The 24,218-nt window shown below is 31.3% G+C and overlaps 1 protein-coding gene across 5 annotated transcripts in view; it reads right to left on the reverse strand.

Moving 5' to 3' along the window:
• LOC105222456 (putative mediator of RNA polymerase II transcription subunit 15) overlaps positions 1-23,861 on the reverse strand; it is a 41,089-nt gene extending 17,228 nt beyond the window's left edge. The window contains exons 1-2 of one of the 5 annotated variants that reach the window (XM_049457527.1): positions 23,705-23,861; positions 16,463-16,660 (exon numbers count right to left, since the gene is read on the reverse strand). In XM_049457527.1, coding sequence (XP_049313484.1) covers positions 16,463-16,465 — 3 coding nt within the window. In that variant the 5' untranslated portion in view covers positions 16,466-16,660; positions 23,705-23,861. Of the gene's footprint in view, positions 1-16,462; positions 16,773-23,682 lie in introns of all 5 variants that reach the window. The other 4 variants (XM_049457526.1, XM_049457529.1, XM_049457528.1 and 1 more) reach the window with 4 other exon arrangements.
• Positions 23,862-24,218: the final 357 nt, after the last annotated feature.

Below are 24,218 nucleotides of genomic sequence, written 5' to 3' on the forward strand. Positions count from 1 at the left end.
CACACAATTTTATTACAGCTTACTGACATAAAAATAAACCTACAAGTGTTCACATATATACAAGTATGTATAAACAATTGAATGAACGCTGTGACCATGAACTTGAAATCTGATCGTGCTCGCTTGCTCTGACATAAACGTGCCAGCCAACATGCACACACACACACATACAAACATGCATGTAATTATGTCTGCCTGTAACATTTTATGCACGCTGTTTCAATTGTTTGATTGTTTGTCTGTGTACCTGTGTGTGCTTTAACATACAATTGATTACCACAAAGCCGATTATGTTGTCACAGAAAACTTGTTGCCATCAGCGGGACCAGCCGCGCCGCCGGTTACGCTCAAGCTTTTTTGTTCCAACCAACTTCCACGTTTATGTATTTATGCATGCTTGTTTAGCATTGCTGCCGCCTTCGCATTAATAACTGGTTAAATGTGAAAATTACACACTTAAGTTGGCTTGTTAATCATTTTTTTTTTACCTTTTTTACTCTTTACTCTTAATTTATATGCAAATAGACAAACATGAAAATCTCTGTCTTTGGTTAATTTTACAAATATTGGTTATGTATTAACATGCGGAAATAAATAACAGTAAATGCTGGAGAAGTATAATAAAACTTGATGGATTTATTTGATTACAGGTTTTAGCGTAAAATGTACAGATTTACCTTAATAGCTAGAAAGAGACTCAAAGAGGGATTCTTTTCGACGCTTTTAAAACTTACGCCATGAAGCAAATGCTATGTATCTTCTGAACTACAAAAAGTAAAATATTTATTATTTCAATATTTTTAAATACATATACTAAATTCTGTAGCTCAAAGTGCCTAAAAATGATCTGCTATGTAAGATATGAGATAAAGGTATGTAAGAGTTTCTTTGACGAAAGGGAAGTGAATTTACAGAATTTGCGCCACTAAGTTATACAGTCTAAGTTCCATACAGTGCTGTAATGCATCTAGACATTATGAAAAAAATATGTATATCTACAATTTATCGAATATTTTTTATTGAGAAATCTACAGATGTATTTTTTTTCAGCATTGGGCTGCCACATAATACAAAAACTTTTTCCCTTACTATCGGTGCCAAGTTATTGTTACAATGAAATCTCACCGTAGACTCTGCAGCAGTGGTCATGAGCATAAGTAAATTTTTAAGCTTTTAGATCCGACATCTTCCTGTCATATCAATGCTTGCTTTCTTTTATAAATTTGCTAGTTTGAACTGCCTTCCAACTCATTTATCCTTCAGACTCGAATGACTTGTTTAAAGCGGAGATCTTGTCGCTTTGCTAAGTCTTTTCGTATATTCCCTTATTACGAGTATCAAGAATCCAAACGAAAGATTGGAGTCGATTTATATTTGATTAGCTCAGTTTTCATAATAACGTTCTTCGCTCGTTATCAAATTTCTAAGACTATTATAAAAAATACCTAACCTCATAACCTTGATCCCTTCTGCCGATGATTTCAAAGAACTAAGCAAAGAAATTTAAGCCAGAAAGTATCAAACGACGTAAATAAAAAATTTAATCGTTCTAAGAGCAATTCCTCTATAATTATAGAAGAGGTAAAAGGAACGATAGAAATACGATCTTGGGAAAGCTCTCAACATTATGATAGCTTATATGCTCCCAATAATCGACACTTACTGTAACATGGACTAAATATCTCTAAATATCTCATCTTCCTTTCATCTAGAATAAGTTAGTATCTAAAGAAATCCCGCACATTAGTATACACCTGAGGCCGATTCCGCAGTTCACTAATCGTTGTAGACCGGTAAAAATCATTTAAAGCGGCCAAACATTTAAATGTCGTCCAACAAGGTTATAGTCAGTACTATTTGGCTTTTGGAATTATTCTCATCGACTTCCTCAAGCATAGTTAAAGATGAATAAATCCTTTGCTTATCGATTTATGGATCTATGCTATACCTTATTAGACCGATTAGACGTTAAGATGAAGCGGTGTCTTTTGGGTACCCAACCCGCCTAAATACCACACAAATTTGGGATTTTTCGTGAGGCATTTAAACCGGTTTTACTGAAGCCAGTTCCAGCAGTATATACGTTAACTATTCCTTCAGTTTTGGAGACATCGATCTGAAATTTCGCACATATTGTTTTTGCTACAAGAAGCTGCTTATTTGTCGGAACTGTCGATATCGGAGCCTTATAGCATATAGCTGCCATACAAACTGATCGATCAAAATGAAGTTTTTGTATGGAAAACTTTTTAATATGAAGACGTATCTTCACGAAATTTGGCATAGAATATTTTTCCTAGTAGTGCTATAATATTTGTAAATATATTTTAGATCGGACTACGATAACGTATAGCTGCCATATAAACTGATCGATCGAAACCAAGCCCTTGTAAAGAAAACTTTTTAATATGAAGAGATATCTCACAAAATTCGGCATAGAATATTTTTCCCAAGTAGCGCTATAATCAATACTCAAATATATAGTTTAAATGGGGCCACTATAACATATAGCTGCCATACAAACTGATCTATCTAAATCAAGTCCTTGTATAGAAAACTTGTTTGTTTTAGAAGAATATTATACTCGCATGTTCACTGCAGCCGCAATTAATGTTTTTTCTTGTTATTAAAATTATTTAAATTACTTATCTAAAAAAAAATAAAAATAAAAATAAATAAAAAAATTTGTATAGCAAAAACTTTGCATCATTTCACACTCTTTTTCATGAAAAAATTGTATTATATTTTAAACCCATGTCTACCACTACTCAGCTTTTACTTCCTTCTTGCAAAAGCACAAAATTGCTTAAATTAAAAATAATGCTTACAAATTATTACTAATATCATACTGACATCAAATGTAAATTTCTAATAGGATGTGCTTTCTTTGGGTTTTTCTTGTTCACCACAATTTATTTATGCTTGAGTGTTGCACTTAGTAGTTTGCTTTTAACTAAGAACTGCAGTCAAATTTATTGCTCATAAATTCTGTCAGAGCACCAAGCATAGGTATGCATTACTCTTCTGGTAGTCGGCGCACTGTAAGTTCGACGGGGTTTTTACGCTACCCAGTACTTGGTATTCCGTTTTCCAGCGCACAATTTCACGCTGCCACAATTTTGCACGGTCGCTCCACCTCGCAGCGACAGCGGCGACGACGATGACACGTACCGTGTTTATTAATTATCCGCAATTTATTTGCTATTGGCTAAAGCGTTGCGCAAGCGTTGCGTTTTTTATTGGCAACAACCATTTTATGGCCGCAAAGTGCCGCTCGAGCGCCACAACGGTGTTCTTATTCTGCGCATTTTATGAGCTACGAAGCGGCAGCATAAGGTCGTTTGCTGGCTGAACAAAAACAAAAAAACCTTGAATGAAATCTATTTTGTTATTGTTGTCTTCTTCCATTGCTGCTTCTTCTTGTTCTACTATTTCTGCTGTGCAACGAACTCCACAGCACAAATGACTATCAATTGCAGTACGTAGTTGTTGTTGTTGCGCGTTTTTGCCGCATTCTTAGACGCTTGCTGCATTTCAAGCAAATTTCCATAAACAACTCGACTCGCCTGCAAGCTCATCCGCATGCGCAATGCTACAGCTGGAGCGTCTAATAGTGATGGATTAGCACATCAGCAACCGCAAAGCAGCGCCAACAACCGCTATAATACATACAGTTGAATGGAAAAGAAAAAAACTGCAAAATACAAAAACAAAGCGGGCAACAACAATTAACGCTCATTTTGTGAGTGATGGCTTTTGCCTGGCATTGCTCATTTGTTCCACAAGTCATTGTCATTAATTTTGCCTAATACAAATGCTTTAAGTTGCGCTGTTTTTGTTGCTCGTTTTTTTGGTCTTATTATTATTGTTTAGTTTTTGTTTTTAATGTTTGCTTTTGCCTCTTCATGCTGTGCCAGAGGTCAGCGCCATATTATTTTGGCGGCCAATGCTTCTTTCAACGCAAATTGACCCATTAAGTGTGAATTTGTGGGCCATTAATCTTAGTATTGCGAGTATAGGCTCGTTTGTTCTATTTTTGGTGAGGACACGTGCCATCTTCTTCCTACGATCACTCCCTGTGTGACTGTGAGAGCCTTTTGGCCTTGAGTGGAAGGCAAAAGATCTACTGAACTACTTGCCCTGAACAAAGTTCATCTTGCCCCAATTATAGGAGTTCTTACTGGACACTGGCTTAAAATCTTGTCGGTCGCTAGTTGTCAAAGTTGTATGGAGAGGTGGAAACATCCAGGCCTCTTCTCCTCTACTGTCCAGCCTTTACACGATTAAGCTTGAATCTCGGTAGTCTTACCTGCGGCAAACTAGAACAGATAGTGGAAACTGAAATTAACCGTCTCAACAAATTTGTGGGAGGCTCAAAGCCCTTCGTCGATTTGTAATGCTCTTTTGCTCTAGTATATATGAGTTTTTCAGATACCACAATGGATCAGCGTACTTAGCTGTCCAAATGAGATCCCTGTAATGATTTTCCCCTTAACCTAACCATAACCTTATGACTAGTTTCTGGACTACTATTTTCTTGAAAACTTAAATAAAAGAAAATCGAAAACGCTCCGAAAGATTGATGGATTCTAGAAAGATATTCAAGAAAAAACTGAGCTGTCGTTTTTTTCAGGAGGAAAATGCATATTAAATAGTTTCTTATATTAATACCATCAAATCACAGGTTAAAGATATATCCGTAGAGTGGTAGGTAATTAAATCATTAAAAGAAAACCGGCATATTTCAAAAATTAATAAAATAATTACATTGCATTGAACAAAATTCAGCCGATACTTTGAAAAACGCATTTGTAAAAGCAACAACAAATTACAACAACACACGATATTGTGGCTCTAATGAACAGGCCAAGCGCTTGAACGCCACTATTTGTAGTTGGCGCTGTTGCATCAGTGGCAACATACACCTGTTGCCAACGCCCGCATAACAGCCAAGCACAAAACTTGCATGAAAATGGCAATGCGTGTGAGCTGAATGAGAATTAGAGGAATACACACACTGTTATTATCACACACCGTTATTTTTACAGATATCGCTGTTGGTTTACAAGCTATTGGTGGAATTTTGCAACGTTTATATTTATGGTTACTTGTGGATGCCATTAGTTTGCCGAATTCTACAATGTGTTTGAACAGAGTTTAACAATTTGGGTTGAGAGGAGTTTGATAGAAAAATATGTAATGAAGCTGCGAATAAGCTGAAAGCAACTCTTAACACTCATAACTCAGAGGAGGTTAAATCATTTCCACAAATATAAATGAGGTAAATAAGTTGTAAATTTTTAAATAACTATTAGTAAAAATCTTTTTAAAAAGTGTAAAAGATATTAAACTGAAACAAAATATAATGATGTGTTGCGTGACTATTTTTATTTCCAACGAAATCAAAATGTTTGTATGTATAAAACAAATGAGTTATTTGGTAAATATAAATGTACTTATAATATTAAATGTAAGCCTGCTGAGAGCTTAAAAATAATATTTTATGTATTGGTGGTCGAAAAAGTCTTTTTGTATTTTGTCAATAGGTATCATACCATATAGTGTTGGAAGGGTGAGATTTTAAACTTCATTTAACCAAAACCAAACCAAAAAAAAAAATTCGCGGAAGTTGAAAAAAAATACAGCTGTTCAAAAATGAGTGAAAATAATGAACAAATTCGCTATATTTTGAAATTTTTGTATACAAAAAAGGGAAGGGAAGCACAAAAATAGTTCACTCGCTTCCGTTATGGACATTTCGAAATTTCGATTTACTCTAATCGAATACTGTCTCTAGCGAAAAAGTGGCAAAAAGGTATATATTTGTTTATTTATTTATTAATATAAATATAAAAAAATAAGTTGAAGTTTGATTATAAATACGAAGAGTCTTTTTCGACTACTCAATAGAAGCTATAAAAGCCGACACTTAAATAATATAAAATGGAAGTTATAAGTTCACTTTTGAACAAGGAACTGAGGTTTATTTTAGAAGTGAGGTAACTAAAAAATCAAATTATTTATATATTTATATTTTATGTGGAACTATTAATAGCTCTTTTGAGCTCAGTCTTGAGAGTTAAATATTCGTAAAAGCGTTAGTTTGAACTATTTGTGCTACAACTCTGTTATCTTTATGAAATTTATACATTTCCTGCCAACAAAATAAATTCCAATAGTTTAGTATGTATTAAAGAGAGAGTCATCAGCAATGCCCATATATTAATTTTACTAACCAAATATAACAGATATTGGTATAAGGTAAAGAACAACTTGAAAAAATTAGTAAAAACATGTATTGCGCAATTAGGTTTTCATTGAGTAATTCTATAAATTATGCATATATCAAAAAAATAATAAAATTGTATAAATTTCAAGACAAAAAAAATGTTAAAATTTTAATATGACCAATATTTACTTTAAATTATACGAAATAAATATTTTGGCTAATTGTGAAAACTTAAAACATTATTATTATTACTTTTTGGCTAGCACACTAGTCAATTACTGCTTTGTCTAACATAACTACAGGGTAGGCCATTTAAAGTTGACCCATCTGGCAACGCTGTAACTTTTAACAGCGCTGACAAATCGGCTAATGTCATACCGCGTTAGAAGCGTCATTCGAAGACAATTTATACCATGGAACAGTACACTCCAAAAGAACGCGCTGAAATTGTTCAGCTTTATATTCAAAATAACTTTTCAATTGTGTTAACTCAACGTGCGTTTCGCAAAAAAAATAAAGTGAAAAGTGCTCCAGTTAAGAACACAATTAAGTCTTTATACGCAAAATTTGTGAACACCGGTAATCTCAGTAATGCCCGTCATGCATCCAGACAACGCACAAGACGTTCTGATGAAAATATCGAAGCTGTACGAGCCAGTATTGAGGAGACTCCATCGACATCGAGTTATCGCCGCTCTCAGGAATTAGACATCTCTCGCACCACTCTCCGACGCATAATTCATAAAGATTTGAAGATGTTTCCATATAAAATTCAAATGGCACAAAAACTAAACCCAGCTGATTATCCGCGACGCCTTAATTTTGGCAAATGGGCCATCGAAATGGCTGAAAACGAACTTGACTTTTGGCGAAAACTCATCATGTCAGACGAGGCACATTTCTCGTTGAATGGAGGCGTAAACAAGCAAAATTGCCGATTTTATGCCACCGAAAATCCTCAATTAATTGAAGAACAGCCTCTTTACGACCAAAAAGTAACAGTTTGGTGCGGTGTTTGCGCGAATATGATCATCGGACCGTATTTTTTCGAAGACGATGATGGAGCCACGACAACAGTCAATGGTGAGCGTTATCGAGCCATGATAACCGATTTTGTGATACCCATTATTCACGAAAATGACATGGATAACTTCTGGTTTCAACAGGACGGGGCTACATGCCATACAGCTCGACCAACAATCAATTTATTGCGACCATTTTTCCCCGGGCGATTGATATCGAAAAATGGTGATGTTGACTGGCCACCGAGATCACCAGATTTGACGCCACCAGACTTTTATTTGTGGGGTTATTTGAAACCCAAGGTATACGCTAATAAGCCAAAGACCTTAGCTCAACTGAAAGCCAACATTCGACGTGAAACAGCCGCCATATCATCCGAAACATTGGCCAAAGTCATGGAAAATGTCGAAAAAAGAGTGCATTTAGCTGTCAAAGCTAAAGGTGCCCATTTACGCGATCTAATTTTTAAATATTAGCTGAAACAAATCCCCTTGGACCAAAATAAATTATTTTTGAAATGAACAAAAAACATTGTTTTCTTTTGTTCTTTTTTTTTACAAACAAATGGGTCAACTTTAAATGGCCTACCCTGTACATATATACTGAACGGGCAGCATCAATTACATTTTTAAAAAATGTTGATGCACTAAAAAATAAAATACTTTAAATAGTTTATTAAACCAATAAATTTAGACTTTCATAATTATATTTGAATTTTTTAAATATATCATTATTTCAAACATGCTTCCAATGAATGCTTTTGCCTGCTGGCATCAATCCATGGATATTGTTGCTAAAAGCAAAAAAAGTTCAGAGAATATTTAAAAATCACTTAAGCAGTCTTTTTAAAAGATTTAAAAGCAGTCAGACATATTAATAAAAGCCAAATGACGTTGAAAGGTGATTTTACACGTCAGAAATATTACTGAAACGATACAAAAAGAAGTAGTTTTTGCACCGCATTGTGACTGGTGTTGATAAACGGATTGCTTATAATAACCACATCCGCAAAAACATCATATGTGATGTATCCAATCAGCCAAATCACCGTCAAAGCCAAGATTCAAGCGGGTACGCTATATTATGAGCTTCTAAAATTGGAATCTAATTGGAATTTTGTAAAAGAAACTCGCAAGAATATATTTATAATAAAATATACACGTTTACCCTGCGAACTTTTTTTATTTATTTTTTTTATCTTATTTTATTACAATTTTCGCAATATTTTATTAATTTTTAAAATTTTATTTCTATACAATCTTCAACGGACAATAACTCTAATAAACCATTATAGTGAATATTTTTAAATATATGGCACCCCAAAATACTTTCGAATCATTATTGCATTACACATTAATATACAAATCAAATAAGTTATTTTCAACTTATAGCCTCACCAAGCATATTCATTAATATATTCTCATAAATGTGTTGATATTTATATATGTACATACATACATGCATATATACTCATAATTTATATCTAATATATAAAAAGCAATACATCATCTGTATAAAACAATTTATTGTTAATAAAACATCATTTTCTTTCATACTCCCCCACTTGTATGAAATCGAGTTCGTTGCTTAAGTCTTTTGTGCATTCAGAATGCAGCCTCCTTCGACTGGATTCAAGTATGCTCACATGCATACTGTCAGTGTTGGGTGTGAATAGCATTAAACACTGACCTCCCATCAATGTTTTGGAAAATAAAGGTAAATATATGTATATAAATTTATAAATATACATGCTCAACTCACGTACTGCCTTCCTCATACTCCTACTAATATAATAGCTAAGCACATTAAGTTAAACAAATAAAATATGAAAAAACTCAACAAAAGTAAATGTTTTGCAGTGGATTTTTCTCACATATGTTTACTGAAGCCACATTGTAAACAAATAACAGCACATCATTCAATTAAAGCTCATCAATCAAAAAGTATTTGTACAACCAAAGCTCATTACTAATGGCAAGCCAAAAGCCATAAGGCAAAGGTAGTTTTTGGTTAACAAAACTGCTTTTATTTTGCCGTTGCCAAAATATAAAGTTGGTTCAAAATTGCATGAGGAAGACCACAAAACCAACAATCAGTCAAATTGCGGTATTGTCTGCTTTTTGCTTAGTTTCTGCGCAGTCGCCTCGATTTTATTTGCTTAAACTTGGTTAATGCTTACTTCTTCAACTTCGATTATTATTATTTGTTATAATTTTGAGCATGTTTTTGCTGCTTTTTGCTTGAAATTACTGACTCGATTGTAATCATTTCAATTACTTAAACAAATGATGAATTAACAATTTCTACAAATGCCAAAATTTTTTGCGCAGCAGCTTTGCCTTTTACCGATAATTTATTGCCGCAGAAGTTATTGCTAATGCTTTTTGGTGTTTTTATTACTTTTTTTATTTATTTAAATTTTATGTATTTAATGCTTTTGTGATTTTTTGATTTCTTTGTTTAAATTTTTTTTTTGTATTTTTTATATTTTTTTTTTTTTAATTTTAAATTATTTTCTACACATTTTTATATTTTATACATTTTTTTCTAACTCTTGTTGCTTCCTTCACCAGTCGCGTACCTGATTTGTTCTCCATCAACGTCAAAAGTTCGCAGCATCAGCAGCCGAGGGGCCGTACCCGCCGCCAGCAATATTATATTTGCAACAAACTCAATCAGCGGTGGCAACAATAGAAGCGATTTCACCGCGCTCACTGCTGCCGCCGTGTAATGCTGATGTTGCCGCCCGGTATTTTTCTACCTTTTTGTTTTTCCTTTTTTATTTGGCTGCCAAGCTTTCAGTCCCTCAGTCGAACTCTGTTGACCCCTCATTGGTTATTGCCTTCACGTGGCGGTTCGCGATGTCGGCGGCGATTGTTTGCGATTCTTTAATCACTTATTTTCATACATAGCTGATTTTACTACTACTGTGCATACATACACATACATATGTATGTATATGTACATATGAAATGTTTAAACTTACGGCAGCAAATAATATCTGGAGTAAATGCATGCTTTTTTGGTGATTTGAAAATCCAAACTAGCTTTTTTTTGGATTTGGTTGGATTGAGTGGGACTTTAATTCATTATCATTTATTATTTGGATAAAAAATATATTCAATACCGAAATTTCGTAATCTTAACTAGTACTTAGTAACCCTGATATTTTATAGTTTCAAAGCTGTAGTGCATATTTAAAACCCATTGTGAGAATCCCGAAATTTCGGGACTAAGATTATTTCGGGATTTAAGAAAAAATTTTCTCTTTTAATTTAAAACTTTAAAAACAAAAATAATTAATCCCGAATTTTCGGGACCTTACATAGTATCTTACAATAAATACTTTAAATTCCAATTCTTTTATATTTATAAAATTGGTGAATTTTATTTAAAATTATTTTAAAAACTCCGAATTTTCGGGACTAAAATTATTTCGAGATCTAATGTAGTAATTTTCGCTAACAATATAACTAATTGGAAAAAAAAAATAATTAATCCCGAAATTTCGGGATTTTACTATGTGTCCTACGAAAAATACTTTTAGTCCCCGTTATTTTATTTCTTCACGAACGTGTTTTGATATTTCTAAAATTAAATTCTACACATACATAGCACTACTCTATACGACTGCTTAAACAGATTTTACTCATCCAAGAAGCTAAGTTCTTGTTAAAATATGGAAAGATACTTGATTTCCAGAGAGTAATTGACTTTTAAAATGAAAACAGCTCTAACCAACTAAACCAGAACACTAAAGAGACATCTCATGAAAATCAGGAGCACAAACCATCAACTATAGTTATTGATATTGAAGTTCGAAAATCCAATTAAGAAAAAAAGTATCATTTTATATATGTACCTCCCAATTAATTAACATTTCATATAGCTCTTCTAAGCGCAATTACTTGGCGCTTAATTAATTACCTACAATTTTAATTGCGGAAATCTGCGCCAAACTCCATATTAATGTTTCAAAATCAATCAAATCATTTCTCAGCTTCTTTCAACTCAAAATACTATTGCATACACGTTTTACTTTTGCTAAAAACCACATTAATTAATTAAAAAATTTAATTTGTCTATTAATTTCGACTCAACTTTTGCCAAAAAAAAATCAATTTTGTATTAATTCTCCGAAATGAACTCTGCAACAATATTAATTGCAAGCTGGCAATCAAATAAACAGAATTTACAACAAATGCAAAATATAAGACCGACAACAATGCAGGCACAGAGGCCTCATTTAAGTTCGCTAAGTAGACAGAGCAAAAAATGCGGAGGCGTTGCCACCCCATCCCATTATTAAATTTGGAAAACTACTACAGTATTTCATTGCTTTGATAAGAATTGTTTATGGTATAATAAGGCTTGCCGTTGCATTGAATGCAGTCAATAGGTCAAACTAAAAGCAATCATCAGTAATTGGTGGCAAAGTTGCAAGCATTCGAATTTTTTTCAACTTGCGGTCCACGTAAAACCTAAGCTTTGGCTATTGTTGGATTTTCTTGATTATTTTTATCAATAGCAGCAATTTAACATAGAATTAGAAATATTTGCTTTAAGTCAGTAATAAGAAGTGTTATTGGTAGTTTAAGTTAAGTGTATGTATTAATTCCTGTAATTAAAATAGAGGACGTACGAATGTGTTACATTAATGTTAATGTTTAAGAAGAAAAAAAATTACAAAAATTGAAATAACTTGGCGATGGCTCTTCATTCATGCTTACAGAATACTGTACAAATTTTGTAATACCGAAATTTTGGGATTCTCAAAATGTCTTTTCGGGAATCTGCGTGAGATTTAACTATTAATATAATATAATTGAGAGTTTATTACGTTAAAAATAATAATATCAACTTTCTACTAATCCCGAAATTTAATAATTTGATTATAGTAATTTCGGGATTAAAAAGAAAAATTAATAATTTCACTTTAATGATACCATTTGATGAAAAGTTATATCAATTTTCATAATCCCGAAATTTCGGGACCAGAAAATTTTCGGGAATAATCGCAAAAAATTATGATTTTTAACATCACTGTTAAAGTAATCAAAAAAAATAAATACCTCCGTGATTTTGCGAGACCCGAAATTTTAGGGTCAGAAAATTTTCTCAAATTTTACATGATTGGTCGTTGGATTTAAATAAAAGACTGACACCTATTATGAAAATCCTTAAATCTCAGGACTAAAATAGTTTCGGGATTTTAAAGAAGACATAATTGTTTCATTATTAATAACACTATTTGTATAGAAAAAAAATATTAATTAATTTGGCATTTATAGCCATAAATTTTCACTATTTCTACGAAAAATACTTTGAGTTCTTATTTTTTTAACTTTAAAATTTATTTAAATCTTATTGTCAAATTCCCAAAAATTTCTATACAAATATTATTTCGGATTTAATGAAACAATTTTCTCTTTAAATATAATTATTTGGATAATAGAACATTTCAATACCGAAATTTCGTATAAAAAATACTTAGAAACTCTGATATTTCATAGTTTTAAATATGGGTTGCGTATTTCAAACTCATTATAAAAATCCGGAATCTTCGGAACTAAAATTATTTTGGAATGTAATTAACAACAACACATATTGTAAAGATCCCGAAATTTCGGGACTAAGATTATTTCGGGATTGAATGTAATAATTTGCTCTCAAAATATAACTTTTTGGATAAAAAATAATAATTAATCCCGAAATTTCGGGATTTTACTTTGTGCCCTATGAAAAATACTTTCAATCCCCGTTATTCTATTTTTTCACAAACTTTTTTTGATATTTCTAAAATTAAATTTTACGCATAGCATTACTCAATACGACTACTTAAAAAGGCTTTATTCATTCAAGAAACTGAGTGACGCTCGGCCAGCTGGCATTTAAGATATTTACGCTGTCAATAAATATTTGAGGTGATTAACATTTCGAATAAATTTATGCATTTGCATTCTAAATTTGCTAAAAGCATGTTTATGGTATTATTATTAACTCATATATTTGCATACTATTTCGTTCACTCAAATCGAAATTGTGAGCGACAAATTGGTTCCTCTTTTATCACGCACGTAATTGCCGCAAAATATGCAAGTAAATGAACCCACCGAAATTATTGATGATTGTTTTTGAATAAATGTTTTGTTTACAACTTCACACAATTAATGCGCAAGCGCAGTAAAATCATATTTATATATACATTTACATATGTATGTATATACATATATGTATGCGTATGTAAGTTATGCCTGGAGGCAGCTTTATATTTGGCTCACATTAGTTATGTTAAATATTTCTTTAAAAATATGTCATTGCGTTGACAACAATTGCCATTTTGCGTCATTCATTTATCATTCATTATATGCTTTCATATATGTATATTCATAAGTTTATGTATATCTTCATGTCCTTCATAAAGATAAGTATCTGTATAAATAGTACCATGGTTTAACTTCCTTCATATTATCAGCAATTCAAATTTGAGTTATTTTTGCTTCAGTTTTCATTTCTTACGCTTTACACTTTTTATTTATAACGTAAAATGTCTTCAGTTTTTTTTTGCTTAATTTATGCCACGCTTATCAAACACGATCTGTTTTTAACAACAAGAAATTTAATTAAAACAGATCATTTAATATATTGTGACAGACGCAAGCTGCCCGCTTAACTGAGAATGATAAGTGAGGTTGTCGTGCGCATGTGCGAATTTATTGTGGTAAAATACGCGAGCACTTCATTACAGCGAATTACTGGTTACTGGTCGATTGTTCTGGGAATGAGAGAGAGAGAGTGTGAGCAATATTTTATTTGTTTTCATGTTATTATTTTCACCGTATTGTTTACGCGGTTTACACCCGATACAGTTATATTATACAGCATTTCTTCTTATTTTTTTTTTGAGAGCGTATACACCAGCTCGAATATTTCGATTTCGAGGTTTTCATTTAAGACATCCAATTTTTTTATTAGAATGTTTACAATATTTTTTTCAACCATTCAAAGTTATTACATGAAATCGATTGATGGGGCAAAAAAGAGAAAATAAGTCACTTAAACGGAAATGAAGTTAATAAGGAAAGAAAACAGTCTTTAATTGAACCCAATTTGTAAAATCTACGCAACTTTAACATGATTCTGTATAAAATTAGGATTACAGAAGCTCACTCTACTGTTTAATATCTAAATTACCTAATATTACAGGCTTACATTTGTCGTTTTAGGATATACTACTGGCTGGCTGTCACGCCATCCGTAGGCCTGATGATTCTTAATAAATAATGCCAACTGGAACTTCAATTTAATTCGAACTGAAGCATCGTCATATAGGACATCAACGCTTTTTGCATATTTTAAGAGTGGCTTAATATTTCATTTTAATTGCGAACAACTTGATAAATAAGAGGAGATCTAGATGAGGCTGGACAGTAGCAAAGGAGGTGTTCCAGTATTTCATGTCTACTCTCCTGCCATCCGATTCGCATGTAATGCCTGTAAGTGTCATTAGGCCACCAACCGCGTGCGAAAAAACTATTTTTCTTCAAGGCTCTTGCAACAAGTACTAATAACTTTTATAGAAGTGCATACAGTAATTTTCACTTGAACAAATAACAATTATGTACAGTCAGTATTAAATTTAAACGAATAAATCGATAAGATTATTCATAAAATTAAAAAAAAAAAAACAAATTGTTTTAATCCAAAATTTATCTACTTTATTTAAACAGCAATCACAAACCAAATCGATAAAAAAAATGTTTTGTAGATTGGTACAACCTCCTTTTAGGGGGTGTCAATGATAATTAAACTATAGCCAGAGAGGTAACAGAGGATCTTAACAACAACTGGTAAATATTTTGGATATGAAGTGGGTCAATTCCATGCTCTTGACAAAGGAACTGAATCTCTGCAAAACTGATATTGAGTAGATGTCATAAAAGAGATGCTTGGCAACGTAGGTGAGCACCCTACATTCACTAAATGCTTCACTACTGGTGACGAGACGTAGGTGTATGAATATTACGTTAAAACTGTCTAACAGTCTAACGAATGGCGCTCCAAAAAAGCGTTGAAACCCAAAAACTAAAGGCACTGAAGGTGCTTAAGCCCACCACAGCCGAGGCTTTTAACAAGTGTATGGAAATTTGGATTAAGATGTGTATTAAAATATGAGAAATGTAGTGTATGCTTTTGACTTATGTTGCATGAAAATCGTCAGGCAAGTGTTAGAGAGATGGCAAGAGAGCTCGACCTTCCTCGCGAGATCATTCCGAAGATTTTGGTGGACGTGAAATGCGTTCTTGCTCAACTCGTTCCGATAAAGCTCAATTTTTTTCAAAAAGGGACCCGTAAACACGTCTCTTTGGACATGCTAGCTCGTGCAAATTCCGCACACATTCATGGAGGCATAATAACTTCCAATGAGACAAGACAACAACCATCGGAATGGACTGAAAAAAAACGAGCCGGAACCAAAAAAAAACCATGCCAAAGCCGCGCACAAATCAAGGTGATGCTCATTATTCTTTTTGATATTCGTAGTTTGGTGCATCACGAATTTACTCCGGAGGGGCAGACTGTCAATAGGGACCTCATTTTGGCCATTTTGAGTAATTTGCGTGAGAACATCATCGAAAACGGCTGGAATTAATAAAATTCATGGAATTTACACTGTGATAATTAAAACAAAAAAGCAATGACTACATCGATTAACCCCTGTATTCACCAGATTTGGCTCCGTGTGTTTTTTTTTCTTGTTCTGCAAAGTGAAATTGAGCGCTCCGTAGAGCCCATTTTGAGTAGATCGAAGAAATAAAAGAAAATTCGCTGAAAAAGCTGAGGGCCATACTAAAAATTGTTCATGTAAAGGGTCTCGAGGACTAGAAAAATCGTTGGCAGTTTTTTAATCTGACTGGGATTATTTGAAGGCGACAAAATAAATATTGATGAATAATTAAATATTTTGCGTTTTATTTACAATTTCCGGGTACTCTTTTGTAAAAAAAATATATATACATATAAATATCTGAAGAACTAAGAATCATTGCTTTAATATATAGTTTAGTTATATAATATAATAATAATTTAGCACAGAAATATATTTTATAATATCCTCAATTAATAAGTATTTATTTAATTAAATAATATTGGCAAGTAAATAAATTTATAATAAAAAATTTAATGGAAATACGTCTCCATTGAACTTACCATTTTTAAGTTTATGTAATCGTCAAATCCACCCAGAAATTCGAACACCTAGTACGTGTAGCGCAGATGCTTCAGAGCTCTTAATAAATTACTTAATTGAGTCGATATATTATTTATTGCACAAATTTGTGTTTGTTCAATTATTTTATTTTTTTTTACAAATTGTTACATTCACTTATTTCCACAATTGATTAAGGCCTTCAATAACACTTAGAAATAGATTATTATATACAGTTAATTTAGATGACACAATCACTTCGCGCAATACTTTTATTGATTTTTTATTTATTTATTTTTTGTTTTTATATTGCTTTTTGTTTGTAATTAAAAAAAAATAAATACTCGTCTGTATGTTTTAGTCGCAAATGGTTTTCAATAACACTGACGTAACTGTGCGGCCTAAAGACGAATGGCAACAGGTGATTGTACAGTTATGTGGCACGAATGTGCACGACCAGCAACACGACAGCATCGAATTTCCCAAAGCCACACTTGTCACTCAGGCAAAAGTGTGACAGGAAAAGTATAGCAGAAATACTAACTTGAGTTAAAAAATTTATAAAAAAAAATACAAAAAAAAAAAATTAAAAAAATAAAATAAAATAATAAAAATAAATAAATAATAAAATAATATCAAAATTGTTGAAGCTTTACCTAATACTTGTGCACAGGGCTGCCAGTTATTATTGCTACTATTTTTTTATTAATTTTTTTTTTTGGATCTGTCAGCTTTATTTTTTTCCTCCTTCACTCGTAATTTTATATTGCAAACAACTAAAGTATTATTTTCATTTATGTCAAGGAGTTATAAAGCGGAAATGTGAGTGCCAATCGATAAGCGCCTACAAATTATGAAACAATAACAAGAAATATAATAACAAAAATGTAAGTGTTATTGTAATATGATAGCTTTAACACAATTCTTCTTTTTTGCTTTTAGAGCTCACTTGTATAGTCTATTTATATATTCGAATTTCGATATTCGAAAACATTTTACGCTATGTACATACTACCATAAATATATATGTAGTTCAATTCCTCCTAAAATAATCGACAATTACAAAATTTCCTTTCAACGGCGAGTGGACAAGCTGCATTTGGCGCATGTTAACTTACACAGTTTGGCTAATTAAATCTACACTATGGCACCTCCCAAGTCTCAACGACCTAGTCTAAATTTTTTTCAATTTCTTTTTTAGTTCCTACTTTTGCTTAAGTATTGCAAATAACCGTTACAAAAATGTGTAGCAAAGCGCCAGTTTGCCATCTTAGGCTGTGTGTAGCACTTGGGAGCGTTTTTTTAGAGACTTTTGACCATTTTAAATATGCGTGTGCGCATTGTTGTAATGCTTTACTAACTTTTAAGAGCAAATATAACTTCGTTTTACTCATGTTCGCACTTCGTGAATGGAAGTGTTAATGCTTTTGTCTTTTATTTTATTGGATTTTGTACGAATTTGGGCTTGGGGTTGATCAATCACTTAAAGTCTATTTGCTGATGTTTCAATTTCTTGGGCAATAAGATAACTTATTCGCTTATTTCAAGCAAACACATATGCCATATATGTATGTATGTGTATATGTATGTCTTTACTATACTATACTGTATTTTCAAGCATTTTCTCAGATTTTTAATTATTAACATTCTTACCTTCCTGGATTAATTTGAAAGCCCTTGAATATATAAAAAGGTTGCCAGATGCATTTGGTTACATAATTTGAAATAATATAAAATTTGGTGAAATAAAAGTGTAAATTCCAAGCAAATGCTATAGCAAAATGATTTTATAGAGTTGCCACCTGACTATATAAGAAATAGTCACATATTTTTTAAAATAAAATAGGGTATTTTATGGTATTGATGTAGTGTTTAAATCAACAAAAATTATATAAAAGAGTTGCCAGATGCATTTAGTTAAATAGTTTTAATAAACGTACCATATTATAAAATAATAACAGAAAAGTTATCTTAACAAGTGTCTCTACAAAATTATTTTGTGGAGTTGCCACCTGAAAAATATAAAGTTTGCCAGATGCATTTGATATAAAGTATTAACAGAAAAGTTATTTAAACAAGCTTTACGAAATTATTTTGTGGTGTTGCCATCTAACTTTATATGAAATTTTTGTCAGACTGGACTTGAGTATATGACATTTTGTCTTGAAATTAAAATATTAATTTAAGGCAGTTGATAAAGTATGTATTTCAACAAAAATTATAAAAAAAAGGTTGCCAGATGGATTTCATTCAATATTTTGAATAAAATAAAATATTAATAACTAATAACAGAAAAGGTATCTAAGCGAAATCTATTAAAAAATCATTGTGTGGAGTTGCCACCTGACTCTACTTTTACTTTGTGATTTGAATTTATACAGCAGTTTTGTTGTGTATAAAATATTTTTCTAAAGCTATTAATAAAATGTGTTAATAAAAAAACATAAAAAGGTTGCCAGATCATTTGATTCAATTATTTTGAATAACATAGCACTAAATAAAAGGTATCTTCATTAAAATTTTGTTTTAGAGTTGCCACCTAATTTTTGAGTTACTGAATTTATTTGCTGAAAAGAACGCTCTACGCCAGTAAAAAAGAAAAATGTGTTTAAAAAAATATATTTAAAGCAATTGATAAAGTATTTATCAAGTTAAATCATGAAATTCCAAAAGCTTTGACTAAACCTAAAATGGTGTTGCCATCAGTATCCATAAATAATTATTTTTCTGCTAACTAAATTTACCGTCAAGGATAATTTTGTTTACTTCGAAGAGATTTTTTTTAATATGAAGTTGCCACCTAATTTGAAATTGAAAAAATTGTTACAAAAAATTGTTTGCAGTTTATAGCAATAATTTGTATCGCATTATATATTATATATAATTTTCTTAAAAAGTAAGGTGCCAATTTTTCTTCAAAAATCGTGTGCAGTATTTCACATACATATGTATGTACATATATTATTTGTCAAAAAAACAAAAGAATTTAAGAAAAAAATAACATATATAAAAAAAATTATTTGAAAAAAATAAAAGAAAAAATTTTAATATAAAAACAAGATTAAAAAAATTTTTTTAAAACACACATTTTTTATTAACAAAAAATAAAATTATTAAAAAAAAAAATAAATGAAAACAATTTAAAATATAAAAGTAAAATTAAAAAATGTAATATATATAAAAAAAAAATTTTTCAAAGAAAGCAAATTTTGAGATAATAAATTATTTTTTAAATAAAAATACAAATTTTAAAATAAAATTATTTTTTTAGAACTTTTTATATTTAAAATTTTTGTATAAAAATATTTTTTAAATATTTTTTTTTGTTTTTAAACTGGTTTTCTTTGAAAAAAAAATATATTTTTTCTATTCACCATCGAAGTAGACTGCGTTACTGAAATAAAGTTCGTGTCTTAAATCTTTCAATTGTTTGTTCTACAAGCACCCTGCAAAATAAATCTGCTGCATTGTTTGAACTTGAAATTTGATATAGTCGATAGAAATACTATATAAAAAGCAATAAATCCTTATACTGTAGCTGCAACTAAGATGTCAAGGAGACTTCTTCAGTAAATGCCAATTTGTATTAACTAAATGCAAAGAAACAATCGTAATTAGAACGAATTTTATGCACTCAAGCTGTTATTTACCGTTATAAAACAAAAAACAAGTTGTAAAATACCCAAAAAAAAATCGATTACATACAAACCTGTCGGCATCGAATTTCAACATTTACGGACTAACAAACTAATTACAATTATTTACTGGCAATTTAATTACTTGTGTAGTTGTCCAAAACATTTGATGACTATGCGAAATTTATTGATGCCACCAACAGCAGTCGAAAAAGGAGCATCAGCATATATACAAAAGCGTATATAAATAAATGCACCGTAATGCAGTTGTAATAATATATGTATGCAATAAAAGATTGTATACGATTATGTATGTCATAAATTACCGTAAAGTAGAGCGCAACTTGCTGACCATCAAAATCAAAGTATGCCACTGCACCGAATGCAACAAGGCGACGACACAGCGCGCCAATTTGGCTGTTTATTGGCAAGCGGCGGCGGCGAAAAAATATCGCCGAGAAGCGCAGGTGGCGCGCGTTTTAGGTCGGAGGCAGATGTAGTACAGGGCCGGCAGATGGCAGAAAGCAAAGTGGTCGTCGGCCTTTTTCTGATTTTTTTTAGTTTTCTTTTTTTTTAATTTTTGTTGGAAGGTATCAGTCGGAGAGCTATGTATATATCGAACGATTAAAATGCTAGCAACGCTCCGCATCGATTTTTATCAATTCGACTGAACTTGTGTTTTATTATGCGCATAAATATGTAGTCAGCATGGCACAGCAAAACATAAAGTAAATATTTTATTGCTAAGTTTTAGTAATTATTTTTGTTGTTTTTTTTTTACATTGCCTTGCCTCAATAATTGTGCAGTGACTTACAATTATATGGCAGCGAAGTTATTTTACAATGTTTACAAACGATTTTTATAAATGAGAAACTTGAGTAGAGAGTCAAAAGTCATAAACTTAAAGTGCGATATTTAAATGTGAGGTCACAGTGCATAGCGAATTGTGTTAAATTAAGGCTGAACTCAACTATTATTATAAACGAATATTTTTGTCTCATAAGCTACCACTTTCAGAAGTTATTTTGAGGGTAGAATTAATGTTTTAACAACATTTAAGCACTTCGGGTTAAAAAACAAAATTTTAGGTAAGCAGCTTAAGTCCCTTGTGAGCTTCAGAATTAATCCAAAGTAGAGAAATCTAAATATAGGAAATACACGAGCATAATTCACAGAATGGATACTGATATATAGAGAACCACTTGTATTCTAACAAGAATTGGAGCACGCCCAGTAGAAAATTTTTTAAAAATGTTGCCTACATTTTGGCGCATTCTTTGTAAAGGACCTTGACAAGACTGACTGTAAATACATGGTAAAATGATATAAAAAAGCTATAATATTAAATTATTTATGGAGAAACCTTCTTTATAATTTTGTGATGTATTATACAGTATTGCTATGGATCTAAGCACAAATATTATAAAACATGTTGCCTACATTTTGGCGCATTTCTTATGAATCATAAAAGCCTCGGTCTTGCACCCATTTTTACTGGGAAAAATGTTTAATTTCGCAAAGGAGAAACTAGAAAGTATTTGGAAAAATAATTTTTGTAGAAGAAAGTAAACTTCAATAAACCTTCGGAATTTTTCTTAACTAAGAAACTAGTTTGAATAATGCTGGATACAAAAGGAAGCTCAATTTGTGGATGCCTATGAAAAGTTAAAGTAAAAACAACTCACGAACAGAACGGTTAGCCAGAAGCGCCGTAAGCTTGATTGGGAGGTGTTTAGACATCAACTTATACGATGAACCGGGCACCAATTGATTACTGCCTAAACTATGACTGTATGCAGCGAATGATTTTGCCAGTAAAAAATTGCCTCAAAAGAAGTTCGAAAAAATCGACTGTTCCAGTTTTTTGCCAATAGGAAAGAGGGAAAAGGTTTCTATGAAAGTGGAATTATAATTTTTTTTTCAAAATTTGTTTGAATGACTATAACATGTTCCTTCCATACAAAAGAGATATAAATTTGATTGATATAAATATTCTAATGAAGTACACAAGAAAACTACAGATTATGAAATATAATAGTTTCTTCTCATAAATATTTATATTATGTATATGCATATCCTCAGTTATTATTTAAACTTCCTACAATTCACAGAAGTAGTTTTTACAAAAACTTTTAACAGAAATATCTCGGCAAAAATATTTACTATAAATATTGTGTCTGCCGTGTGCTGCGGATATGGGCAACTAACACACACGTATGTACCTATAAGACATCAAATTGCCCATTAATATGCTAAATTGCAACGCCCACAACCTTCAAGCTACAATTAATTCATACACAAGCATAACGGCGACAAGAATTTCAAGTGCAACGAGAAATATGAATTGCTGATGAGTTACAATATATTGGGAAACAGTGTAAATAAGATGCTGTCGTTGTTGTTTTTGCGGTTTATATTATTTTAGAATATTTATTTATTTAATAGTACGTTTGGTAAGATTTTTTTTATAGCTTGAAACGCACTTAAAATATTTTTAGATTTTTTTTTTTTGGTTTTTGAAAAATTCGAAAATTTTTAATGAAAATTTCAAAGTTTTTTCGAAGTTTAAAAAAATTAAAATAAGTACAAAAATATTTTTTATTTACTGATTTTTAAAGCAAATATTTTTGGATTTATATGTATTTTTTTAGTAAACATTTCGAATTATATACGAAAAATTTAATGCCAATATTTTTGTTCCCTTTAATTATATAGATTTCAAATGCATATACATATAAATAAGTAATTTTTAGTTCTGCAGTTCATTTTCGTATAGCAGTTTTCGAAATATTTTTGAACCCAAAAAATTTAAAATTTATTATTTTGAAAATTGTATTAGACTAAAATTTTTTTCTTACGAAAATTTTCAATTTTAATATTTTAATTTTTTTAATTGTAGTTGATAGCACAGATTTTTGGATTTATTGTTTTTTGTTTAATCTTCATTAAAAATAATTTCGAAAATATTCGAAATTTTTAAAACTAAATACTTTATGTTATTTTACACAATTTTTTAAAATTAAGTTTCCTGTTTTTAGTTAAATTTTCATTATAAGTAATTTCGAAAATATTCGAATTTTTCAAAAAAAAATTTAATGCTATTTTACACATTTTTTTAAAGCCTTTCTTGTTTTTAATGTAATTCTTACAAAAGTATTTCGAAGATATGCGAAATATTTCATGATGTATTGTTATTTTTAATCTTCATTAAATTTCGAAAATATTCGAAATTAAAAAAAAATTTATGTTATTTTACACAATTTTTCAAATGTTTTCAGTTTATTTTTCATTATATATAATTTCGAAAATATTCGAATTTTTCAAAATTTCGAAGATATTCGAAAATTTTTATTACGCATTATTTTAATTATATTTTCCATTTTTTGTTTTGTTTAATTTTGTTTTTTTTTATTTATTGTTATAATTATTTCAAAGGATTTATTTTTTTCTAAATATTTTCAATCCCTCATTGTTCACAATCCGTTTATATACGCTTGCAGCGCTTTTATAATTTTCTCCACACACTTTCACTTAATAAATTTATATAATTTTCATTTCATTGTATTCATTAGGTTATAAAACACACTTAATCCCTGTAAAACGCTTACAAAATGTAATGATTGTAATGCAGAAATAATCGTAAGCGACGCTTAAAAGACAACACGACGTAGCGTGACAAGGCGCTTTGGCGACACGAGCAACACTGAGCGTTTGTTGGTGATCGCATCAGCTCCAAGTCTTTTTCGGCGCGAAATTGTCGTTGAACGACGCGCGCTGCGCTGGCGCTGCCTCTTCGTACAGACGAACATCTGCGCGCTAACACACACGCACACATATACATCCACAAATAGGTGAGTGCACGCCGGAAACCAATTGCTTGGCTGCCTCGGCTCCTATCCCAATCGTCTCGGCTGCTCACTTCGTAGCAGTGATGTGCTCTTGCTGCTATTTGCACATTCTCCCGAACATCGCCACTAAAAAGCTGATAAAATGTACTGCTATGAGCAACAAATAGTAAGACTTTGTTCAGAATTGTAAAATTTGTAACTTATTCTAAAAAAAATCTATATCGCCTCACCTCTAAGTAATCTTGCTTGGCCCCTATATAGTTGTGCCAATGTT

This window comes from Bactrocera dorsalis, chromosome 5, assembly GCF_023373825.1.
Source record: "Bactrocera dorsalis isolate Fly_Bdor chromosome 5, ASM2337382v1, whole genome shotgun sequence".
Taxonomy (NCBI): Eukaryota; Metazoa; Arthropoda; class Insecta; order Diptera; family Tephritidae; genus Bactrocera; species Bactrocera dorsalis.